We start from the raw sequence: 22,028 nt of genomic DNA, 5'->3' as shown, positions 1-22,028 counted from the left end.
ATACAGGTTACCAGTTATACATTTATAGAAAGATAATCCCCTGGCTTTAAATAGGTATGTACATACAAATATGAACAAACTTAAAAAAAAAAATACAAACCCTTGAATCACATGGGGGCTTCTGGGAACCCCTGCATCCTTCCCCCTCACCCAAGGGCAGTGGGCATGAATCTACTTTTTAAAAATGATTAATTTTGGCCATCCTTGCAGAAAAGAGCCTAAAATTGGGTGATTTACCCACAAAGTGAAAGTCGAGGGAAAATTCAGTTTCCACTCTCCGAACTCTATGCGGTAATCTCCTATCATTAGGGCTACATGCTTTCTTGTTCTGTCTTTTAAATATTATATCAGGGTAAAGGAGAGGGCTCCTCCTGAAATGGGTCAAGAAAGAAGACAGACTTGTGGCTTTAAAAGGGTGGGAAAAAGTGTCATCTGCCCTAAAAGCAAATGACAAGACAAAGGCGTACAGACCCCAGGGAAATACCCAGTTCCCACACCTAAAGGGATATACTGTCCAGCCCAGGTCCAGGCCCTAGGTTCTTTGCTCTAGCTACCCCCTATTTCTTTGGTATTGTCAAAAGACAAGATTCAGGCCAGGCGCGGTGGCTCATGCCTGTAATCCAGCACTTTGGAAGGCCAAGACGGGTAGGTCACCTGAGCTCAGGAGTTTGAGACCAGCCTGGGCAACATGGTGAAACCCTGTCTCTACTAAAAATACAAAAAAGAATTAGTTGGGCCAGGTGTGGTGGTGTGTGCCTGTAATCCCAGCTACTCAGGAGGCTGAGATGGGAGAATTGCTTGAACCCAGGAGACAGAGGTTGCAGTAAGCTGAGATTACACCACTGCACTCCAGCTGGGCAATAGAGCGAGACTCCGTCTCTCAAAAACAAAACAAAAAAAAGATTCAGTTCCTAGGTGTTGGGGGAGGAGGGATAAATCAAACTCCATCCTGTGCTGTACACAGCCCTTTTGACTCCCTGACATTGTTTTGAGGAAAGAGAAGGGGCGTCAACGTTGGAAAGGCCTCCTCACTTTCTTCCGCCGCTTCGGTTTGGCTTCTCCCTTGGGTACTGTGCTGTTGGGCTTAGAAGCTGCAGTGGCACCAGGGGCAGGCTGAGGAGCTGCAAAGAAGTTCCCATTGGGCATCTGCCCTGGGGGTACTTGAAAGATCCGACTTAAGAAATCCTGAAGATCAGCAGGAGGGGCATCTGGGGTGGCTCTGAGATAAAACAGAAATAAGGCAAGAGATGTTAGAGTCATATGGTTACCTAAAGTTAGATATACCTACCAGTTCCCAAACTTCCTAGAAAATAAGGCCCCTGAGTGTCCTAAAAAGCAGGCCATCTGAAACCGTATTCAAAACTGAAATAGTGGGTAGATTATTGACAGAAATACCACCTACCTCTGCCGCCCTCTGGTGCCTGGAATCCGAGAACCAAATGAGATGTGATAGGGGACTCTGTGGGTATCTGGGGAGATACCTACACGCTGGCATCCAGCCCACTCTGTAAACATGAGAAATAATTAGCCAAAACATTGCGGTTTAGAGCACATAAAAGATCAGGAAGTATGAGCCTGTATTTCTAGAGGACAGAGAGTACCTGTGATGTCATACACCTTTCCATCCATCAGTGCAAAGTAGGTGATCTTGAGGCCCAACATGCTTGACTCTGCCCAAAAGTCCCCTTCCTCAGCAGGATGCAGTCTATTACACTCAGCACAGTATCTGGCACTCTTAGGTTCCCGGTCCATTTCAAACCTCCTGCAACCAACAAAAGGATAGTTCTTTAATAATTTGTCAAGCCTACTTAGGGCATTACTAGTAGTCTTACCATTATTCACAAATAGGGCTGAAACATCTAAAATTACCCCCACTTAGATATTTCATATGCCTTCAATGTTCTATCTTAAAGCTAATTTTTCTTAGTGCTAATCAAAATAGTCAATCTCTTGACAATATGACAAAGGTAGAAACTTAAGGGTCTTTTTACTAATTATGAGATACAGATGTAACTCATAATTACCAATACTCACTAGGAAGATCTTTGGTTACCTAATCCCTGAGCTGTGATTGTCCCATCCCTCTCCTTCTATTTCATACCTATGCTTTCCTTGGCAGCGGCTACACATCATAGTATTCATTGCCTCCTTGAGGTCATCTTGCAGCTTGGACAGAAACTCATTTACTGACCGGCTCAGCTCATTCTCTGCCATTCGTTTCCTAAGAGAAGAAACACTTTGTAAGTCAGAAGGTATTGAGGGAGGGACAAAGGGAGACACATCAATTGGCCTCTTGAGGCCGGTCTAGCGAGAAAGACAAGTGACTTCAGTTCTCTCTACCTCAACGAGCCTCCACCCCCAAGTCCAGATGCCTCTCCTATTGAGGATTTTTCATTTACCATTATCTGATGATTTCCCATCTCCAACTTACATCTCATATTCCTTTCGCTTTTCAGCATTGCTGACAATGTCCCAAGCTGCTCGCAAAACCTTGAAGGCCTCCTCAGCCCGGGGATGATGATTTTTGTCAGGATGAACCTACCAAAACAGATTTCATTACATTTCATTTCAAATCCATTCCAACCCTCTCCCCACCTTGAGTTTATTCTCATATCAAAGGGCTCTCTTTCATCACCCTTTTGAAGAGTCACCGTAGCTTAATGATTAATTGCTCTGGCTCTGCAGATCTGGTTCAATTCACGGCTCTGTTAATTAGCTATATTACCTTGAATATCTATCTTTTTTTTTTTGAGACGAAGTCTTGCTCTGTCGCCCAGGCTAGAGTGCAGTGGCACGATCTCAGCTCCCTGTAACCTCCGCCTCCCAGGTTCTAGCAATTCTCCTGCCTCAGCCTCTCTAGTAGGTGGGACTACAGGCATGCGCCACCACACTCAGCTAATTTTTTTGTATTTTCAGTGGAGACGGGGTTTCATCTAGCTGGACAGTCTGGTCTCGAACTCCTAACCTCAAATGATCTGCATACCTCAGCCTCCCAAAGTGCTGGGATTACACGCGTGTGCCACCGCACCCAGCCTGAATATATATATCATGGATTGTTGGGGGGATTAAATAAGAATATATATGAAGTATGTAGCAAAGAATCAGGCACTACGGTGGATTCATCATCCCAGTTTGCCTGAGACTGTCCCAGTTTTAGCACTGAAAAGTCCCATGCCTCTAAAAACTCCTCAATCCCAGATGAATTGGGACAGTTGGTCTCCGGCACACACATATATCAGTCATAAAATAAGAGTTCCAAAGATGTTACATCTTGAAACTCATTCTTTTTTAACTAGAAAATTCTCATATCCAAAACTTCCTACAGTGATCTACCTTTCAGTCTCAGAAATGAAAGAGCATATCATGGTCTCAGAGGCTTTTTATATACTTTCAGCCTTCTCTCCAAGACAAATAATATCCTCTCTTCCTACAGCTTCCTGATTGTATGCATCCCCATTCCCCAAAAAGAGATAAAGCTAATCTCCTGACTGATGCCAAATAACTAAAATGCTGTTAAATTTCCCACATTCCCAAGCTAATTGAACAGCCTTTTAGTCATGTTCACACTAGGGCTTAGTGGCAGTGAGAGGTTCAATAAAAGCCCAGAGACACTCTGGTCCAGGACAAGAGAGATCTTTGGGGTATAGGGATAGATGTTTTGAGGGTAGGGGAACTTAACTACATCTCTACTCCAAGAGAAATTGAAAAATGAGAATTTTTGTTAAGAATATTCTCCAAAAAAGGATGTCTACTCAAAGAAGGTGAGAAAAGAGCTCTAATACTAGTAACAACGAGAGTAAACAATTGTTACCCACTCTAAAAACAGAGCACAGGCCAAGCGCAGTGGCTCAAGCCTGTAATCCCAGCATTCTGGGAGGCCGAGGCAGGTGGATTGCTTGAGTCCAGGAGTTCGAGATCAGGCTAGGTAACATAGTGAGACCCCATCTCTACTAAAAATAAAAAAAATTAGCCGGGTGTGGTGGTGCACAACTGTAGTTCCAGCTACTCGGGAAGCTGAGGTGGAAGAATCACCTGAGCCTGGGGGGGTCAAGGCTGCAGTGAGCTGAGATCCTGCCACTGTACTCCAGCCTGGGGAACTGCAGTGAGACCCTGTCTCAAAAAAATATATATATATACCAAGCTACCTACTAAGGGGCATACATTTCCCACCAAATTAATGCAGTCCTTTGGTAAGTTACAGGTGTGGTGGTTTACTGTACCTTTAATCATTAATGGAAACTTTAGTTGCCCATTCCTTTTTGGTGTCATGCAGCCACTGAGGTAATTTGCACACTGATGTTTTACCAGTCCAGCTCCATACACTCCAGTGTAAGTAGGCCTCCAATTTACACACCTTACTTACATTCATAATATAGTTTTATTTGTACAGAAATAGTAACAATCCGGTATCTAATATCAATCTAATATCTACTTCTAATACAATTTGATAGCATGCTTGTATTAAACCATTTCCCTCAGTCATAAGTTGCAACACAACTCCCATCTGCACACCCTCTTTTTTTTTCTTTTTTTTTTTTTTTGAGACGAGGTCTTGCTCTGTCGCCCAGGCTGGAGTACAGTGGCACGATCTCAGCTCACTGCAAGCTCCCGTTCCGGGTTCATGCCATTTTCCTGCCTCAGCCTCCCGAGTAGCTGGGATTACAGGTGCCCGCCACCATGCCCAGCTAATTTTTTTTTGTATTTTTAATAGAGATGGGGTTTCACCACGTTAGCCAGGATGGTCTCGATTTCCTAACCTCGTGATCCACCCACCTCAGTCTCCCCAAGTGCTGGGATTACAGGCATGAGCCACTGCGCCCGGCCCTGCACACCCTCTTATCAATAAAAGCAACCATATTTTCATGCATGACATACATATGCATACACTTCCATTTTCTTTCCCTCTCCTATTCTGAGTTGCTGACCTTGAAACAGCCTGTTTTCTCCTACCTGGTGCTAAAATACTTACATGTACTCCCTAACCCTCCCACACTAGGTCCATATTTGCTTCTCTGGGAGAAATAGTTGGGTTGCCCCACGTTTAAAAAAAAACAAAAAACCCCATTTGTTCAGGGAAGAGCAACTGAGGTGCTCTCTGAACAGGTCTTTTTCCCATTCTAGTTAGAGGGACCTAGATATTCCAGGTGAATGAGTGCTACATTGCCTAATATACCAGGTTCAAAAAATATATCTCATGACAAGAAACAAAATGGAGGGAAGATCAGACCCCATAGTAGAGGGGAAGATATCTTTTTTTTTTTGACATGGTCTGGCTTTGTTGCCCAGACTGTAGGTACATGATCCCGGCTCACTGCAGCCTCGACCTCCTGGGCTCAACTGATTCTGCCACCTCAGCCTCCTTAGTAGCTGGGATTACAGGCATGCGCCACCAGGCCTGGCCTCCCAAAGTGCTGAGATCACAGGTGTGAGCCACTACACCTGGCCCAAAAAGTCTTTATGACTCCTTCCTAAGAATATGTTAACCGGCCGGGTGCAGTGGCTCACACCTGTAATCCCAGAACCTTGGGAGGTCGAGGCGGGCGGATCACAAGGTCAGGAGATCAAGACCATCCTGGCTAACACGGTGAAACCCCGTCTCTACTAAAAATACAAAAAATTAGCCAGGCATGGTGGCAGGCGCCTGTAGTCCCAGCTACTCGGGAGGCTGAGGCAGGAGAATGGCGTCAACCCGGGAGGCGGAGTTTGCAGTGAGCCAAGATCGTGCCACTGCACTCCAACCTAAGAGATAGAGCGAAACTCCTTCTCAAAAAAAAAAAAAAAAAAAAAAAAAAGTTAATCTTCACCTACCCGTTAACTTTCTACTCTGCCTTCCCTTTATTCCACTCTCACTAAAACTGGAATAGAAAATATAGGAACAGGCCAGGAGCCGTGGCTCACACTTGTAATCCCAGCACTTTGGGAGGCTGAGGCGGATGGATCATGAGATCAGGAGTTTGAGACCAGCATGACCAACATGGTGAAACCCCGTCTTTACTAAAAATACAAAAAAAATTAGCCAGACATGGTGGTGCGCACCTGTAATCCCAGCTACTCATGAGGCTAAGGCAGGAGAATCGCTTGAACTCAGGAGGCGGAGGTTGCAGTGAGCTGAGATTGTGCCACTGCACTCCAGCCTGAGCGACGAGGTGAGACTACATCTCAAAAAAAAAAAAAAAGAAAGAAAGAAAATATGGGAACAAAAGAGAGGAACAGGAAACAGAAGGGTACTCACCATCACTGCCAGCTGTCTATAGGCCTTCTTCAGTTCAACATCTGATGCTGTGGCCTCAACCCCCAGTACATGGAAAGGGTTTAGCTCATCCTCAGGAACCCCAGTCATGGTCAAGAGTCGAGCCACTTCCTCTTCAGGCTGGCAGTAGCGCCCACTAGCTACAGGTGCATTCCCCTGCCTATTAGTATTCTGCTTGACCCAAGGCAACTCCAGCCAGCCCCACTGAACTATTCTTACCAGCCGCTGCCATGGCCTGCTATCTCTCAGCAGAGTCAAGCAACGCTGCAAGGCTGGGGAATCCAGCCAAGAGAAGAGCCAGGTGGCCTTATCCCTCCAGCCTAACCGGTCACCTAGTCCCACCAGAAACCGCCATCCCAACTGTAGAAAGCCCAAAAAGACAGCCAGAGCCAGGAGCAGCAAAGCACCCAGCAGCTTAAGAAAACGGGTAAACAATCCTACTCCACAGTAAAACCCCTGGCTTAGAAACTGAAACATGACCTGGGCCCAGCCCCCCAGCCGCCCTGTCCAGACTCCCATCCAAACTCGAAAAAGGTCCAAATCACTGCTTTTCAGCTGCCTGCATGCATAGATGAGATGGCCACAAGTTTCTACGTACTCTCCCACCAATACCAGCAGTTCAATCAGCCACCAAAAGCCTGCCTGTCCAAGTTGACATAGTTCCTCAGCTCCCCACAATCCCAGGCCTCTGCGCTTATCTGCTTGACTTCGTTTCCGGCCCAGCCGATGTCGACCAGGGGACCTGGGATCCCTTCGTCCACCCTCCCGAGTATCCTCCTTCGTTGGAAAGCGGTGCCGCTGTCTCCGGGATGCGGGTTTCTTTCCGCTGGACACACGTGAAAAATCAGTGGGGAACTTAAGAGATTCTTCATCATCATATTCCTCTTCCAACTCTTCATCTTCCCCCAAGGCTGGAGAGGTACAGTGGTGGCAAAAGTTGCTAGAAGAGCCATTTCCTCCCTCAGAGTCAGGCCCTTCTGGAATTCCAGGTGTTCCCTGGCAGTTGCAAGCAGATGGAATGGAAAGAAAAGAAGGGTTCCCATCCTCCTGGTACCCTGCCTCATCATCTTTTGAGAGTTCCTGGTCCGCTCCTGATTCTTCTTCTGAAGATGTCTCACTCTGGTCAGGGTCCTCTGCATCTCTAGGTGGTCCTGGACCCCTTGGGGGGCCATGGCTTGGGTCCAACCAATGGGCTGGGTTTGGGTGCTGTGTGTACTTAGGACCAGAGTGGTCTGTGAGGCAGCGGGTACCATTAGGAGCAGTCCCTGCTGAGTCCCTGAGTCCTGAGAATGAAGGTATTTCAGGGTCCACGGAGGGTCCTAAAGTCCTGAGGGAGGCACCACCACTGTGGTGGGCTCCACACAACCCTCTTTCTCCGGGGTGCTTCTGGGCCATGACCCCAGGGCTTCCTGAGGGTCTTAGGTCACAGCCATCATGGTGTGTTCTGATGCCTGTAACAGATGTCAAGGTGGAGACGGTCAAGGATGAGACCAAGAGAGGAATTAAACAATCTTAAGTAGTGGACACATTTAATTCATTCACCTCCCTTGTTTTCCCAAGTTCTTTGGGGACATTCGCTATTCCTAGCAATAAGCCAAAACTAGACTCACCACAACCCTGCTTACTCGGTCCCCTCTCCTCCAAATCCCCTAAGTTTTTCTTCTTTCCCCAGAAAACGATAACCTTCAATCAGGGAAAGAGGGAGGTACCGTAAAGGGTGTGGTTGGGGGAGGGTGGGTCACTCTTAGGAAAATGGGAAAGGCGGCCGGATAGGGGGCCACAGACTGCCAGTAAATGGGGGGGGGGGCCGTGCGGCCCTGGAGGAAAATCTGGAGGCGGAGCTTAGGACTGCCCCTAAGAAAGACTACCAGGGAACCCACCGGCTGTGTAGAAGGGACGAAGGTGGCCCGGCACGGTGGCTCACGCCTGTAATCCCAGCACTTTGGGAGGCCGAGGCGGGCGGATCACGAGGTCAGGAGTTCGAGACCAGCCTGGCCAATATGGTGAAACTCCGTCTCTATTAAAAATAAAAAATTAGCCAAGCGTGGTGGCGCGCACCTGTAGTCCCAGCTACTCGGGAGGCTGAGGCAGAAGAATCGCTTGAACCCGGAAGGTGGAGGTTGCAGTGAGCCGAGATCGTTCCACTGTAGTCCAGCCTGGGCGACAGAGCGAGACTCCATCTCAAAAACAAGCAAGCAAACAAACAAAAAAAATAAAAACAAAAACGGACGTACCGAAGAACGGCGGTAACTCCTCCCCCTCGAGCCTCCCGGCCTGGGGCCAGGGTGAGCTACGAGAGCCGCTCTCCCGGCTCCGCCTCCCGCTCACGCTCTGCTTCCGCCTTCCGTCCCCGCCGCCGCCGCCGCCGACCTGGGCCTACTTCCACTTCCGGGGTCACCAGGGAAGAGACGGGAAGGAAAAGAAATAGTGGTTGGCTGAGAGGCGAGCCAGTCCAGCAAGCGCTGCGTCGTCCACGGAGGCGGTCCTAAGGAAGTACTGGCCCCGCCATTTAAAGACCCCTCCCTCCGCGTGTGGGAATAGGATTCCCGCAGGTTGCACCGCTGGAAGCAAGGCAAGTGGGCTCTGCACCAATGCCTGCAGACTAAGGGCAGACTCTCAGGGTTGCTCTGGGTGGATTCCTGGGAGATGGAGGGCAGCCACCGAGCCACACGTAGTCTGTTTCCCTTGCAGACAAAACCGGGGAGCTCAGAAGAATCACTGCCCTGATCCCTTCCGCGCTGGCAGCTGCGAGGACAGAGGCCCCTTTGTATCCTGCGGTGCGGAGGTGGAGCAGAGAGGGTGCCCCGAACTGGCCCCCACCCTCGCCCTGCAGCGCTGCCCCTCCTTTCACAGCAACCCACGGCCTCCTCCTCGCTTGACCCAGCTGGCGAGCTGCCCCTTATACCTGAATCCGCCTCTCGGGACGCAGCTCCCCAGGCCCGATCACCGAGCGGTGCGTAGAAACTGGGAGCGTAACTCAGCTCGGCTCAGAACCTTACCCGAGAGCCAAAGAACACTGAACTCATCTACATGCTGCTTGACATCTTATCTGCATACCAAGCTATTTGGTGGACGTCCACATGCGCCCCCGACTCCCGTTCCGTCGGTCCCCTCCTCTGCACACGCCTCTAGCCTTATAGCTCTCCTGTCAGTGCCCCTTCCAGGCCCTGTCTTGATCCGAAAGTTTTTCCACCCATGAACCCCCCGCTGGCGCTCCCAGACTAGCAAAAGCCCCTTTCCTGGGTCCACGATCCCGACCACCCGGCTCTCCAGGAGACAATACTCCAATTCTCTGGGAAGTGGAAGAAACCAAGCTGGAACTAGGGGGGCGCTGGGACCCCTACTGGGGCTTTGAGAGCTTCCGGTTGTCATCTCCTAAGTATTCGGAGACCCTTCTCCAAAACTCTTGGGGTGACTCTCAAGACTCTTACCTGTTATATAGTTGGGGGTCTCTGGTCCTGGACTAGAGCAGTAGGCAACCTGGGTCCCCCCACACACAGGGGAAAGGGTTGGAGGGACCTGCCTTGTGATGTCACCCCCCTCCACCTACCGCGGGCGCGCGCGCGCGCGCACACACACACACACGCACACACACAAACACACACGCCCTGTCCCCTTTCTCCACCCCGCAAGCTAGTTGCATTTAGCTCACAGAGCCTGAGCTGCGACTTGAAAGAGTTTAGGCAGCAACAGAGTGGCCCTGGGGGTGCCCTCGACCGACAGCCGACCCCTCGGCGTCTAGGACCTCCGAGCGGGGATGCAGCTGGGGGTCTAGGGAAGCACTTCCACCCCCTCCTCCTCAACCCTGGCAGGGTGGTGAGTAGTTAACATCCCCTCCCCAACCCCCATCTTGTTCAGGGTCCCCAGACTTCCAAGCAGATTGAGGAGAGGAGCTCCGAGAGCCAACCCTCCAGCCTGTAAGGACCTTGATATGCAAAGGACAGCTGAAGGAAGTAAAGTGCCTGCATTTATGCCACTTCATTCCCACAGTGCCCGAAATGCCAGCTCCTCATTGGTGTTCTCCTTTCAGGATCTGAATTCAAATCCCACTGGCAGCCCTGATACTGCTGGGGGAAGGGTAAGGTAGGAAAATTCCCACCAGTATCCTAAGGGGAGGTGCAAGTGGCTACCAGGATGGGAGATGTCTGTGGGCAAAGTCCCTGCTTATTCCATGAGGTGCTGTGGGATTAGGACTGTGGCTGGATGTCCCTTCCTCCAACAACTCCATCTCAGCATGAAGCTGAGGCTTTAAAACCCTGACGAACTGTGGGTGTGTCTCTACTTAATTCCTTCTTCCAAACCCTTGGTGTCTGGTTTTCTCCCTCTTTCTGCCCTGTGGCTGGAGGAGCTGTGCAGAGACCCTACCATGACTCATACTCTCCTGGTCTCCCTCCTTCTCCCCTCTCTATTAACCTCACCCTTCCCAATCTCGTGGGGTAGTATTAAGTCCCAGTCGCAGATGGGGCAATAATGTCCCTGCCCCCCTCCCTCCACACATCCAGGGCTTCTTGTTCCTTCCATCCTCACCCTGAAGAGCTGCAGGGTGGTGCGGGCAGGCAAAGGCTCATTATTTGTAAGATTTTCATTACTTTATAAGATTTCCTTTTACATTTTACTTAAGTGTCCTTGTTTCAGGGAGTGGTCAAGACAGATCCTGCTCCTCTCAATCCAATCCTGTAGATTTCTTCAGTTACCTCAGCAGGGTCATACTGGCTTCTGAAATGGGCACCATTATTTAAAATAAATAGAGGTACAGAATCCTCAAGATTTATGGGCACCGAAGTTTCTGCCCCGTACCCCCCTGCAGGTTTCCCTATCCCCTAAAGACATTCGTGGATGGATGAGAGGAGCTGACATCTCCCCGTCTGTGACCACTTTCTCTTTGGCCCTGGAGGAAGTCTTGCCGCCCCTGGCTGTGACATCTGACCCCAGGCCCTTTAATCAACAACTCCCAGAGCCTCCAGACCCAAGATGTGTTTTGGAACCCCAGGACAATCCTGAACTGGCACCTGCCCTGGTGTGTGCCCTTTGCTGCTGCTTTGGAATCATCTACTACTGCTTCGGTGAGGGCAGGGCCAAGGACCTAGGGGGCCATTGCCCAAGACTGTCACCCTCAAGGATGATGCCAACTTTCCTCCTTGCTCCTGAGCCATCTCACCTCCCTGCCAGGGGTTCCTACCTCCAGTGTGGCCCATGTTGCTCTGGCTGTATTCCTAGGCCTATTCTTGCCAGCTTCTTGTCCATCCTCCATGCCCATGCCTTCTAGCTCTCACTTCTGGCATCTGTCATTTGCCCTTCTCTTACCTCCTACCTGAAAACCCCATTCCTCAATTATTCTCTATGTTTCAGGCTTCTTCACTCTTCCCCAAAAACCTGAATCAGCTTGTGCTGATTTTTTCCTATCTGCTATCCCTGAAAGGACTAGACCTTCTTTCTATCCTTACTGCCCTCAATGTATCCATCTTACCTCTTGATTTTCCCTCCCATTCCCTCACAGTTCCGGAAACAGTGACTTCCCGACCCTAAGCTACCCCTTTCTGCCCCTGGGATTGAGGTCTCTTGATGTGCTGCTCCTGTCTTCTCCTCTAGTGAGCCATTCCTCTCCCTTGGAATTCATCAGAGTCATCCCCATAGAGCCCCCTTCCTGCCTCTCAATGCCTCCTGCCTCACTTCCCAGGCTACCGCTGCTTCAAGACAGTGATGTTTCTCTCTGGTCTGCTGTCAGGAGTTTCCTACTGTGCCACAAGGTGCGGGTGCTGGAGACACAGCTGAGCCTGGAAATGAGAGTAGGCATGGCTGTGGTCATCACCACAGCACTCTCTACGTAGACCACTCCTCTACGGCGTGGTCACCATGCTGGTTCACTGTTTTGGGCTCTTATTAACTGGTCTCCTGCAAGGCCTGACCTTGGGTGCTGGAGTCCTGCTCTCCACTGAGCCTATCTACCAACCACCTTCAGCATGGGTGCCAGCTGGGGGGCTGGGGGGCCGGCGCTGCTGGGAACCCTGCTCACACTTGAGTGGTCACGTCCATTCACAGTTCTGGGCACAGCCCTGCTGAGTTCTGCAGTGTTTGTGGCCTATGCTGACTAATTCCTGGAGGGGCTGGCACTGGGCAGTCGGCTGGGCTAATGCCTGTAGACACTTCCACCCTTGTCTTCTCTCTGCTGATATAGCTGGGTCTTCCTGGGGATTTGGCCAGTCTTGGGGGCCCTGGCCCAGTGGAAGCTCGTGCCTGAGGAACATGGAGGCCATACCAATGGTGAGTTAGTGCTGTGGTACAGAAGCAAGGTCATGCCTGAGGAACATGGAGGCCACACCAATGGTGAGTTAGTGCTGTGGTACAGAAGCAGCCAAACTGTGCCTACTCATGTCCCCAGTTCCTAGCCTTGAGGAGGGAAAGGGGAGAAATACATTTGAGGAAGGAGAGTTGGGGAGGATGTCCAAGGTGAATGGGGCAGGGCACTGAAAAAAAAAGTTGAAGGAGTCAGGGGAAGCAGGAAAGAGTTACAGAAGGAAAGGAGGATCTCAGGGAAGTCTAGGAGGAAAGAATAGAATTCCAAAGAGTTTCTTTTAGAATAAATGGGGGGCCGGGCATGGTGGCTCACGCCTGTAATCCCAACACTTTGGGAGGCCAAGGCAGGCGGATCACGAGGTCAGGAGATCAAGACCATCGTGACTAACATGGTGAAACCCTGTCTCTACTAAAAATACAAAAAATAAACTAGCCAGGCGTGGTGGCGGTCGCCTGTAGTCCCAGCTACTCTGGAGGCTGAGGCAGGAGAATGATTTGAACCCGGGAGGCGGAGCTTGCAGTGAGCCGAGATCACGCCACTACACTCCAGCCTGGGCGACAGAGCAAGAGTCCGTTTCAAAAACAAAAAAAGAATAAATGGGGGGAAGATGAGGCTTGAGAGAAACATAACAGGAAGGTCAAATGGGTTTCTTTAGAATGTGTTAGGATTCAGGTCTAAAGAGGCCTCCTTGAGTCTGTATTGCCCCCTCCTAAGCAGTGGTCTTTTTTTTTTTTTTTTTTTTTTTTTTGAGACAGAGTCTCACTCTGTCACCCAGGCTAGAGTGCAGTGGCATGAACTTGGCTCACTGCCTCTGCCTCCTGGATTCAAGTGATTCTCATGCCTTAGCTTCCCGAGTAGCTGGGATTACAGATGTGCACCACTATGCCTGGCTAGTTTTTGTATCTTTAGTAGAGACAGGGTTTCACCATGTTGGCCAGGCTGGCCCTGAACTCCCGACCTCAAGTGATCCATCCACCTCAGCCTCCCAAAGTGCTGGGATTATAAGCGTGAGCCACCGCACCTGGCCAGCAGTGGTCTTAAGCCACCAGCAAAGGCATCTCTAACTCCTTCGGACCCTTTAGCAAAAGGCCAAATGGCACTGGATCCCCTCTGGGGTGGGGCTTTGTGAGGGCAGCTATCGGCACCAGCTCCCTGCCACTACCTGGAGCCCTGCTGACAGTCTCACTCCAGTGAGTGGGGGGCTTGGGGACACCCTGGGCAGATGGAGCAGAGGGCTTATAGGGATGGTCAGGGTGGGAGGGGGGCTCTGACCCAGGCCCCTCCTTCCTCTCTGCCCTGTGTCCCTCCAGAGTCTTCAAGAGTGCCAACTGGGACCAGGACCCCAGGCCACAGCCCCCTACACCGTCCTGGACCTGGATTCTGACTGTGGTTCCACTGTACCCCTTACCTTAATCTCTGGTTCTGACCAGACCTGAGCCTAGACTTCCACTTTTGCCCTCACCCCTGTGAGGGCCTGGGAACACTAGGTAGACAGGGTTTGAGTCACAGGACCTGCACATAAACTTCCCCACCTCTTGGACTTGGGGATAGAATTTGTGCCTCAACCCAGACCAGCCTTGTAGGGATATGTTCCAAGAACAGAGAAGAGTCTTATGGGGAAGGGGGAAGAAGAAAGTATGAATATTACCTCTGACCATAATAGAGGTACCCTGGTCCCCAAAGAAACTGACTACCGAATTCCCTCCAAGCCTTACCTATATAGTGGTTTTTTTTTTTTTTTTTTTTGAGACAAGGTCTTGTTCTGTCCAGTGCCGTGGCGTGATCATAGCTCATGACAATCTTGACTTCCCCGGCCCAAGCAAGCCTCCCATTCAGCCTCCTGAGTGGCTGGGACCACAGGCGCCACACACAGCTAATTTTTATTCATTTGTTTTTAATTTTTTTTTGCAGAGATAGGGTCTCCCTATGTTGCCCAAGCTGGTCTTGAACTCCTGGGCTCAAGTGATCCTCCTGCTTCAGCCTCCCAGAGTGCTAGGATTATAGCCACCGTACCTGGTCTTGAAATAGCCTTTTAAATATCCACCTCAGCATGCCTCACAGTGGTAAAAACAAGCGGTTTTTGTTTTGTAGGATCAGGGAGCTTCTAAGGCATTTGATAGCTTTTTGATGGGAAGAAGGGCTCTGAGGAGCTCCAAGATACCCCAACCTCCAGGCACTTCATTAGGGGGTAGTTGGGTTTGTTTGACCTTCCCCCTGGGCCCCATAGGCTTAAACCCCCACCTCCTTCCTCAGCTAGGAGCACTATCTTCCATGGTGCTTCCACTTTCCTCCTCAACCTGGGGAAGACCACAGGGCAGTGCCTGCCTCAGGACCTGCCTTCCCCAAAAGCTGGCTTCTTGCTCTGAGGAGAGAGCATTAGCCCACCTGCCAGAGTCTTGTGTTTTGCCCAAAGGAGCCTGGTCTTCAGGGCTGCATAGGAGACAAATGCTTTCTCTGCTTCTCACTGTGGGTGGCACTAATTTCCTCCTTAACCAGAACTTTGTTCCAGCCACTAACCCATTCTAACTCTTCCCCCTCTGACTCTCCTGCCCAAGGTCTGTTCCTGGTTTCCCAGATGCATAAAGGAAGACATATCCCTCCCCTGGGCAGCAAGGCTACAATGGGAGGGAGGGAGAACATGGGAGCATGTGAATAAAATGGCATTAAATACTGAACCAGGAGTCCAGCCTCTGCTGTTGCTGCTCTTTTCTTTCTCTGCACCCCAAAACAAAGAGCTAACCATCTTGACAAATCCTCTGTCCCCTAAAGATCTAATAGAGGTACCTTTATCATACAGACTACTGTAACAGTTATACAGCTAGACAGCTAGAGGAAGAGTTGTTCAGTCCTCTCTTATGAACATGGAGTTAGCCTTTATTAAACACAAATGTACCAGACACTGTGCCAGGCACTTCACATACAGTATTTCATTTAGTGCAACAACCCTGCAGGACTGGTCTTAACCTAATGTTGCAAATGGAGAATCTGAGGTTCAACAAGGTTAATTAGCTTGCCCATAACCATAAGCACGTAAATGTGATTCTCAAGGATTCCAAGGCCCTTGCTTAGTTTACTGGCCATGCTGTTTTCTTGCATTTTATGTAAGAAGAACAGGACCCAGGCATCTGCCTCCACCATTGACCTCCAGAGAAGAGATGACACAGTTGGAAGGGCTGTCTAAGACAGACAGGAAATGGAGTTGGGGGCCAAATCTGAGTTAGGGGAGCACTTCTCAGGATTGAAAGAGCACAGGAGAGTGGTGGCTGGAGCTGGAACTGTTAGAGGCCTGAGGTCTACAGTCATGCCCCTGCTACAGCACCTGTGAGGTTCAACTAAGCAGACAGGTATTTCATTCAGGTATTAGGCCTCTGGGAGGGAATGAAAGGGTGGGTGGTGGAGCCTGAGGGCGTAATGTCCAAGATTGTGTCTGTGGGTGAGCAGTCAGTATTCAAACATGGTATCTGTGGCTGAGAGTGGTATCCAAGGTTGTGCCCGTACCTGAAGGAGTGGTATCCCCACCTGATGGGGTAGTGTCTACAGTCTGGGGACGACAGTGCATCCAGTTGTGGGCAATATTTCTGGGATAGCCTTTCTCTACTCGAAGCTGCTGGTTGAGGCGCCAGTAGACTTTGCCCTTGAAGAAGAAGACTCGGCCATCTTGCCAACTCATAGCAGCTGAAGGGTGGTTTGGCACTCCCGTAAACAAACCCTTGATTGGTTTGGGGTAGCTGCTGAAGTCAGTTCGGGCCAGCTCGTCCCACTGCCAGTACCCAGAGCCCTGGATATGGGATGGGTGGGGAGAGGAAGAGGAGAAAGCTTAGGACCCCCAGAGGTCTACCCCCAGCCCAGTGCAGCTGCAGAACATCTCCCTTCAAGCACAAGCTTTGATTCTCAGTATAAGATAGCCCACCCCTCCTAAGAAGGGATTTGCCCTTGCTTTGAACTTTATACCTTAAAGAGGAACACCTTTTGGTTGAGAGGCCAATAGAAAGCGGCATCCAAGTTAGGTTCTACCCTATTCAGCTTCTTGGGGAAGCCAGGAGACATCTTGAAATTAATGTAGCGCCACACCTTGTCTCCTGAGAGCACGTGAGGAGAGAACAAGTCACCTCTGTCCTCAGGTGATAGCTTTTTGTCTCCTCCGCTCCACCCATTCAGAAACTTCTCATCTCCCTCCCTTTTGTAGTTTAAGATTAGGTCCTCCTCAAGGAAGATACTGTAGCCCCCTTACCCTTAAAGAAGTGAATCCATTGTGTTCGAGGCGAATAGACAGCAGCATCCAGGTTTCCAGGGAGCCCCTCCCAAAGGGCAGACACTCGGAACAAGGGGCCGGGTCCTGAACCTGATACAGTCCACACGTAGTCCCCCTTGAAAGCATAGGTCATCCCATGGGGCCCTTAGAGTAATGGTGTGTCAACAAGTCAAAAAGACAGAGGTCAAGTAGACAGAAACTTGGGGGTATCTCAGGCTGACTAACAATTTGCCCTCTCCCTGCAGGCTGATTCTTCAAATATTCATTCAACTTTGATTCAAGGAGAAAATTAAAGGCAGAGAAAGAGGACTCAGAACGCTTTGTTGCTCAGAGCATTTCAGCTTTGGTCTACTCAACAAAACAAAAGTCCTGCAGATAACTATTCCTCCTTAGGAACCTCAGCCTCCCCTCCAAGTGGCTTCCTAGTTGTCCTTCCAACCAGGTGCAACACCCTCTCTAACAGGCAATCTGGTTAATGTAGTTTTCTCCATCTTGCTGCATTTCCAGATGTGTTCTAGTGGCCCTTAGAGGATGGCAGCCTTGGTAAGTGCCTGCCTAAGCCACCTTTAATTTGGCTCTGAACTCTCCCTCCCCATGTCACATGTCTCCTTCCATGGTCATTAATGCCTGGGATCTAACCTCCATTGCTCATGCTGAAGTCCCATGTCACTCCCATATGTCCAGGCCTCAGGATCAGCAGGCTGCCCCCACTGCCTGCCAACAGCCTGGAGGGGAAGGACCTCACCCAGCATCATGGCATCCAGTTCACTACTGCAGGGGTCTGGCATGGGACTGGGTTCTGTGGGCACTGGGGACACAGTGGGCAGCTCTGTCTCTTCTTCCTCATCCCTTATCACTGGACTCTTCTTGCCTATAAGGTAAAGTAATGCTGCTTAGGGAGAGAACTCACAGCACCTGTCCTCCACACCAGTCTCCTGTAAGTTTTGCTCAGAGGCCCCGTACAGAGGTGAAAAGGGAATCCTAGAGCGTTGTCCTTCGTGGTAGGCAATATTATGTTGATATCAGTGGAAGACACATTATAGGTTTGAGAAGCACCAGAAAGGGAGAAGGAGGATTGTTAGAATGTGCATTCTTGCCGGGTGTAGTGGCTCACACCTGTAATCCTAGCACTTTGGGAGGCCGAGGCGGGTGGATTGCCTGAGCTCAGGAATTCAAGACCATCCTGGGCAACATGGTGAAACCCCATCTCTACTAAAATACAAAAAAGAATTAGCTGGGCATGCTGGCATGCAGCTGTAATCCCAGCTACTTGGGAGGCTGAGGCAGGAGAATCGCTTGAACCGGGGAGGCAGAGGTTGCAGTGAGCCAAGATTGTGCCATTGCACTCCAGCCTGGGTGACAGAGTGAGGCTCCATCTCAAAAAAAAAAAAAAGAAGAAGAATGTGCGTTCTCCATCCCCAAGCATGGGTGTAAGGAAAGAGAGGCCTGGAAGGTAGATTAGGCATAGAAAAGTCAGAGAGAAACTGTTCCTGAAAATGAAGAAGACTGAGTAACTGGGCTGGAAGAGAAGAAAGACACTAAGCTATATCCCTACATGGAGGCTAGACCTGTCTCTTCAAACCTTGACATGGGAGTCAGACCCTCCCCCTCACTAGGAGGAGGGACTGACCATAGAGAGCCTGGATCCCTGCCACATCATCTGGGTGTAGCTTGAAGTGGGGCTGGTAGCCCTGGTAGACTGGGGCCATGAGGGCCTGGGAATATCGGGAGTGCCCCAGCCCCAGGGCATGGCCCACTTCATGGGCTGCAATGATGCGCAGGTTCACCCCACGGTAGGTCCCCTCAGTCCAGAACTCGTCTTCATCGAAGTGCACACTGCCCAGCTCTGGGATGTCGGCATGGGCCAGGACTCTCCCTGGACAAAGGCAAAGGTGAACAGGAAGGAGGTCAGAGCCCGCTAGGCCAGAGCACACCCTGCCTATTATAAACTCTAATTAATGCATGCCCTTAAAATTCCCCCAGCTATGTTCACTGTCTCTTGGATGCTTCTTTCTCTCCTTTCAGATTCCCCTGTCATCACCCAGTTCTCTCAGGAATGCTCATCACTGTCCCTTACATCCCCAGCCACTCCGTGCTCTCTGACCCAGTCCTCTCTGACCCATACCTCTAAGGTAGGCCTTGAACAGGGGAACTTAAGGGAGAAAAAGAAGCATAGGCAGCCAGGGGTGATGGCTCACACCTGTAATCCCAACATTTTTAGAGGCCAATGCAGGATGATTGCTTGAGTACAGGAGTTTAAGACCAGCCTGGGCAACATAGCAAAACCTCATCTCTACAAAAATTGGCCAGGTGTGGTAGTGTTTTCCTGTAGTCTCTACCTGGGAGGCTGAGGCGGGAGGATCATTTGAGCCTGGGAGGTTGAGGCTGCAGTGAGCCATGATTGTGCCACTGTACTCCAGTCTGGGCAACAGAGTGAGACTCTGTCAAGCAAGCAAGAGAGAGGAAAGAAAGGAGGGAGGGAGGGAGGGAGGGAGAGAAGGAAGGAAAGAATAAAGGGAGGGAGGGAGGGAAGGAGGGAGGGAGGGAGGCACCATGTAGATGACCAACTGCTCCCCTGCTCCCGTTAGAAGGTAATTAGAGTGTATGGTGCAGGTGGGATAAAGGGCAGCCCAAACATCAAGGTTCCAGAGTCACGGGTTCAAGGAGACAGAGGTAATCTCAGAGGTCTATGAGGTGGGAACTGAGAACTGTTGCCTACCAGGCCCATCAAAAGAATTGGAACAGTACAAGCTTTGGCGGCCATGGAAGGAGAGGCGGATGTCAGCCCCACCAGCCTGCACCTCTCGGAAGGTCAAGGGAGCCACTTTGCTCCAGTCCTGGAAGGCTTGACGCAGGGCTGCCCGGGCTGTGTGGGATGGAAGGGTGGAGGGCAGGTTCAAGATGCGGAAAGTCAAGTGTTTCTTTCTCCAGCGGCCTAGTTAATGACCAGAAAACAGATTAGAAATACAGATCCTTCTGCCAACCCCAGAGAGCTCCTCTGGGTTTAGGCACTCAACCCCCAAGACAGGTGATAACCAGGTAATCACCAGGTATTCAACACTGAGCTGGTCCAGACTGTCCTAATGCCACCCACAGTCCAGAATCACAGCACCCCCTCCTCTCCCTCCCTTTTCCAGGCTCCATTCTCACCCAGCAACAGGTATTTAAGGGTCTTCTGGTTGAAGGGATCCTCTAGGCCACAACGAGGCTGCCTCATGTGGGCCCTTGTGGCATCATCCAGCTGACCTGAGACTGGAAGTTCAGATGCTTCCTGAAAAGCTCTGAAGGAGGGAGAGGGATGGGTCTACCAGGACAGGAAAATCTGAAATGACCGGGAGCTGGAGATGATTGCTCTTTGACTTCCTGCTGCCCAAGGTCATGGCCAAGAATAGCACAGAATCCCTGAAGCTGACAGGGTTACTCCAGCCTCCAGTCCTCATAATTGGGACTTTCTGCAGAAATGGAGGTACTCCAGCTTCATCTCCCCATTTCAGGCTCTTTCATTCGAGTAAGCTGGCCCTCAGGTGTAGCCTTTCTCCTCTACTGTAATTTCTTTCTTTCTTTCTCTCTCTCTTTTCTTTCTTTCTATCTTTCTTTCTTTTTTTCTTTCTTTCTTTCTCTCTCTCTCTTCCTTTCTTTCTCTTTCTTTTTCTTCTCTCTCTTCTCTGTCTTTCTTCCTTTCTTTCTTTTTTGGTAGAGATGGGGTCTCACTGTGTTGCCCAGGTTGCTCTCAAACTTCCGGGCTCAAGCAATTCCCCTGCCTGGGTCTCCCAAAGTGCTGGAATTACAGGCGTGAGCCACCGTGCGCAGCCCCTCTACTGCAATTTCTAACCTTCTCCTACTCTGTGGAGGTGTCCGGCTCCCCTGCTCTGGGGAGCTTCCCACTAGTGCTCCCACCTGACAGCCTGTCCTCTTCCAACCTCCTCCCCTCCTGTCTGGATAACCCTCCCAGCCCAGCTTGCTCTGGAGCAATTTCATCCATCTACGGACTGTCATAGGACCTATGGGCTTTTCAAGGGACCTGAACATATCTGAGAGCAGAAAGAAAAACAATCCATTATATCAACATATAAAATTATAAAACAGAAATAAGTACTGAATTAAAGGCCCACAAAAGGTAACAGCATGTCAACAACTCAACTCAGTTTTACATATCATTATACTTTATGTGGGCTATAACTAAATATTAGTATTTGAGATACGATGTGGGTAGAGACTCCAAAGGAGTGCTTAGGGCCTAGGGAGATCCAATGACTGTATTCCTCATCTGTGAATCCCCATCTCACCCCATGCCCCACCACCATAATCTAGATCCCTGCCATGGTTTAGGGTCAAGAGGAGGTGGGCCTAGGGAGAGGAAGGGATGAGAAGGAAGAAGACCTTCAGACCTTAGCCCTAAAGGCATGCACCTCACAGCTTCTCACCTCAGAGCCTCGGTGATATCTTCTGGCTTGAAGTTATTAGATCCTTCTAGAGGCTTCTGTAGGTACCCATATTGCGACAGGTACTCCTATGATGGGAGTGGAGGTAAGCAGGTTAAAAGGGGGTTAGTCTCAGAGTAAAGCTTCTAAGTGACCTAACAGGTCCCTCAGGAGAGAAGGGGCCAAATATGGAAGCACTAATGCGAAGCACCTTAGAGAAGGGGCTCAGGTGGAACAAGAAGAAGCAGCGGGAGATGGGCAGGGTAGACCATGGGGCAGAGGGAGCAAGGCAAAGGCAATCAGGCTGGGGGTCAGGAGGGAGGCTTGGATGGGCAGTAACCCCTGTCCCTCCCCTGGCCCAGGTCTCTTTCTTGGGGGACTTACCACGGCCATCTCCTTCTCTGCAAGCCCCAGGACCCGACCTGAGACTGTCATGGGGAGTAGGAAGCCCAGCCACAGCTGCTGCCAGTTCATGGTCCCACCAGACAAGAGTTCCAGAGGCTGTCTGTGCCCTCTGACCTGAGATTTCTGGGAGCCTGGGGGAAGCAATACTAGGCAGAGGGACTCTTTCCTCCAGTTCTTTTTTACTCTCCAGCCTCTGGTCCTCTTTATAACAGCTGAGGGGAATTGTGGGAATAGGCAGAGGGAGGTGACTCAGAGATATGTTGCAATTCACCATTAACGCTTGCCCTACCAGAGAGCGGAAGCCAAAGAGAGTTCCCAATCCCTTCCCTCAGAGTCCTCTGCTGGAGATGGAAAAATTTTTCATACTGCCCTAGGGTGAGCATCCGGGCAGGACAAGAACCAGAA

General features: G+C 50.3%; 3 protein-coding genes across 19 annotated transcripts; 1 reads left to right on the top strand and 2 right to left on the bottom strand.

The window, feature by feature from the left end:
* Positions 1-7: 7 nt before the first annotated feature.
* Positions 8-12,497, bottom strand: DNAJC14 (DnaJ heat shock protein family (Hsp40) member C14). Of its 3 annotated transcripts, XM_033221755.1 has the most exons (8): positions 9,682-12,497; positions 8,485-8,635; positions 6,233-7,701; positions 2,432-2,538; positions 2,102-2,221; positions 1,602-1,762; positions 1,403-1,505; positions 8-1,219 (listed from the first exon to the last, which is right to left on the bottom strand). In XM_033221755.1, the coding sequence occupies exons 3-8, from the start codon at positions 7,643-7,645 to the stop codon at positions 1,009-1,011; spliced, it is 2,115 nt and encodes a 704-aa protein (XP_033077646.1). In that variant the 5' UTR covers positions 7,646-7,701; positions 8,485-8,635; positions 9,682-12,497; the 3' UTR covers positions 8-1,008. The 3 variants fall into 3 exon arrangements, with proteins under 3 accessions (XP_033077646.1, XP_033077648.1, XP_033077647.1); XM_033221757.1 differs by lacking the exon at positions 8,485-8,635 and having other exon boundaries at positions 11-1,219; XM_033221756.1 differs by lacking the exon at positions 9,682-12,497 and having other exon boundaries at positions 11-1,219; positions 8,131-8,635.
* On the top strand, positions 10,152-15,220 carry LOC117089970. Of its 12 annotated transcripts, none has more exons than XR_004439825.1 (4): positions 10,198-10,333; positions 11,928-11,997; positions 12,426-12,574; positions 13,856-15,220. XR_004439825.1 is itself a non-coding variant. In XM_033221764.1 (4 exons), the coding sequence occupies exons 1-4, from the start codon at positions 11,091-11,093 to the stop codon at positions 15,199-15,201; spliced, it is 480 nt and encodes a 159-aa protein (XP_033077655.1). In that variant the 5' UTR covers positions 11,062-11,090; the 3' UTR covers positions 15,202-15,220. The 12 variants fall into 12 exon arrangements, 4 of the variants coding, with proteins under 4 accessions (XP_033077658.1, XP_033077655.1, XP_033077656.1 ...); XR_004439827.1 differs by having other exon boundaries at positions 11,928-12,036; XR_004439826.1 differs by having other exon boundaries at positions 10,244-10,328.
* Positions 14,272-22,001, bottom strand: MMP19 (matrix metallopeptidase 19). Of its 4 annotated transcripts, none has more exons than XM_033221758.1 (9): positions 21,603-21,979; positions 21,222-21,307; positions 19,948-20,078; positions 19,517-19,732; positions 18,428-18,673; positions 17,543-17,668; positions 16,777-16,941; positions 16,497-16,624; positions 14,272-16,323 (listed from the first exon to the last, which is right to left on the bottom strand). In XM_033221758.1, the coding sequence occupies exons 1-9, from the start codon at positions 21,690-21,692 to the stop codon at positions 15,994-15,996; spliced, it is 1,518 nt and encodes a 505-aa protein (XP_033077649.1). In that variant the 5' UTR covers positions 21,693-21,979; the 3' UTR covers positions 14,272-15,993. The 4 variants fall into 4 exon arrangements, 3 of the variants coding, with proteins under 3 accessions (XP_033077649.1, XP_033077650.1, XP_033077651.1); XR_004439819.1 differs by having other exon boundaries at positions 15,395-16,323; positions 17,437-17,668; positions 21,603-21,995; XM_033221759.1 differs by having other exon boundaries at positions 15,395-16,323; positions 19,948-20,049; positions 21,603-21,830.
* Between the last annotated feature and the right edge of the window lie 27 nt (positions 22,002-22,028).

Source organism: Trachypithecus francoisi, unplaced genomic scaffold (genome assembly GCF_009764315.1).
Source record: "Trachypithecus francoisi isolate TF-2019V2 unplaced genomic scaffold, Tfra_2.0 Lachesis_group11, whole genome shotgun sequence".
Taxonomy (NCBI): Eukaryota; Metazoa; Chordata; class Mammalia; order Primates; family Cercopithecidae; genus Trachypithecus; species Trachypithecus francoisi.
The sequence above is the reverse complement of the archived record's forward strand: the minus strand, read 5'-3'. Positions and strand labels throughout refer to the sequence as shown.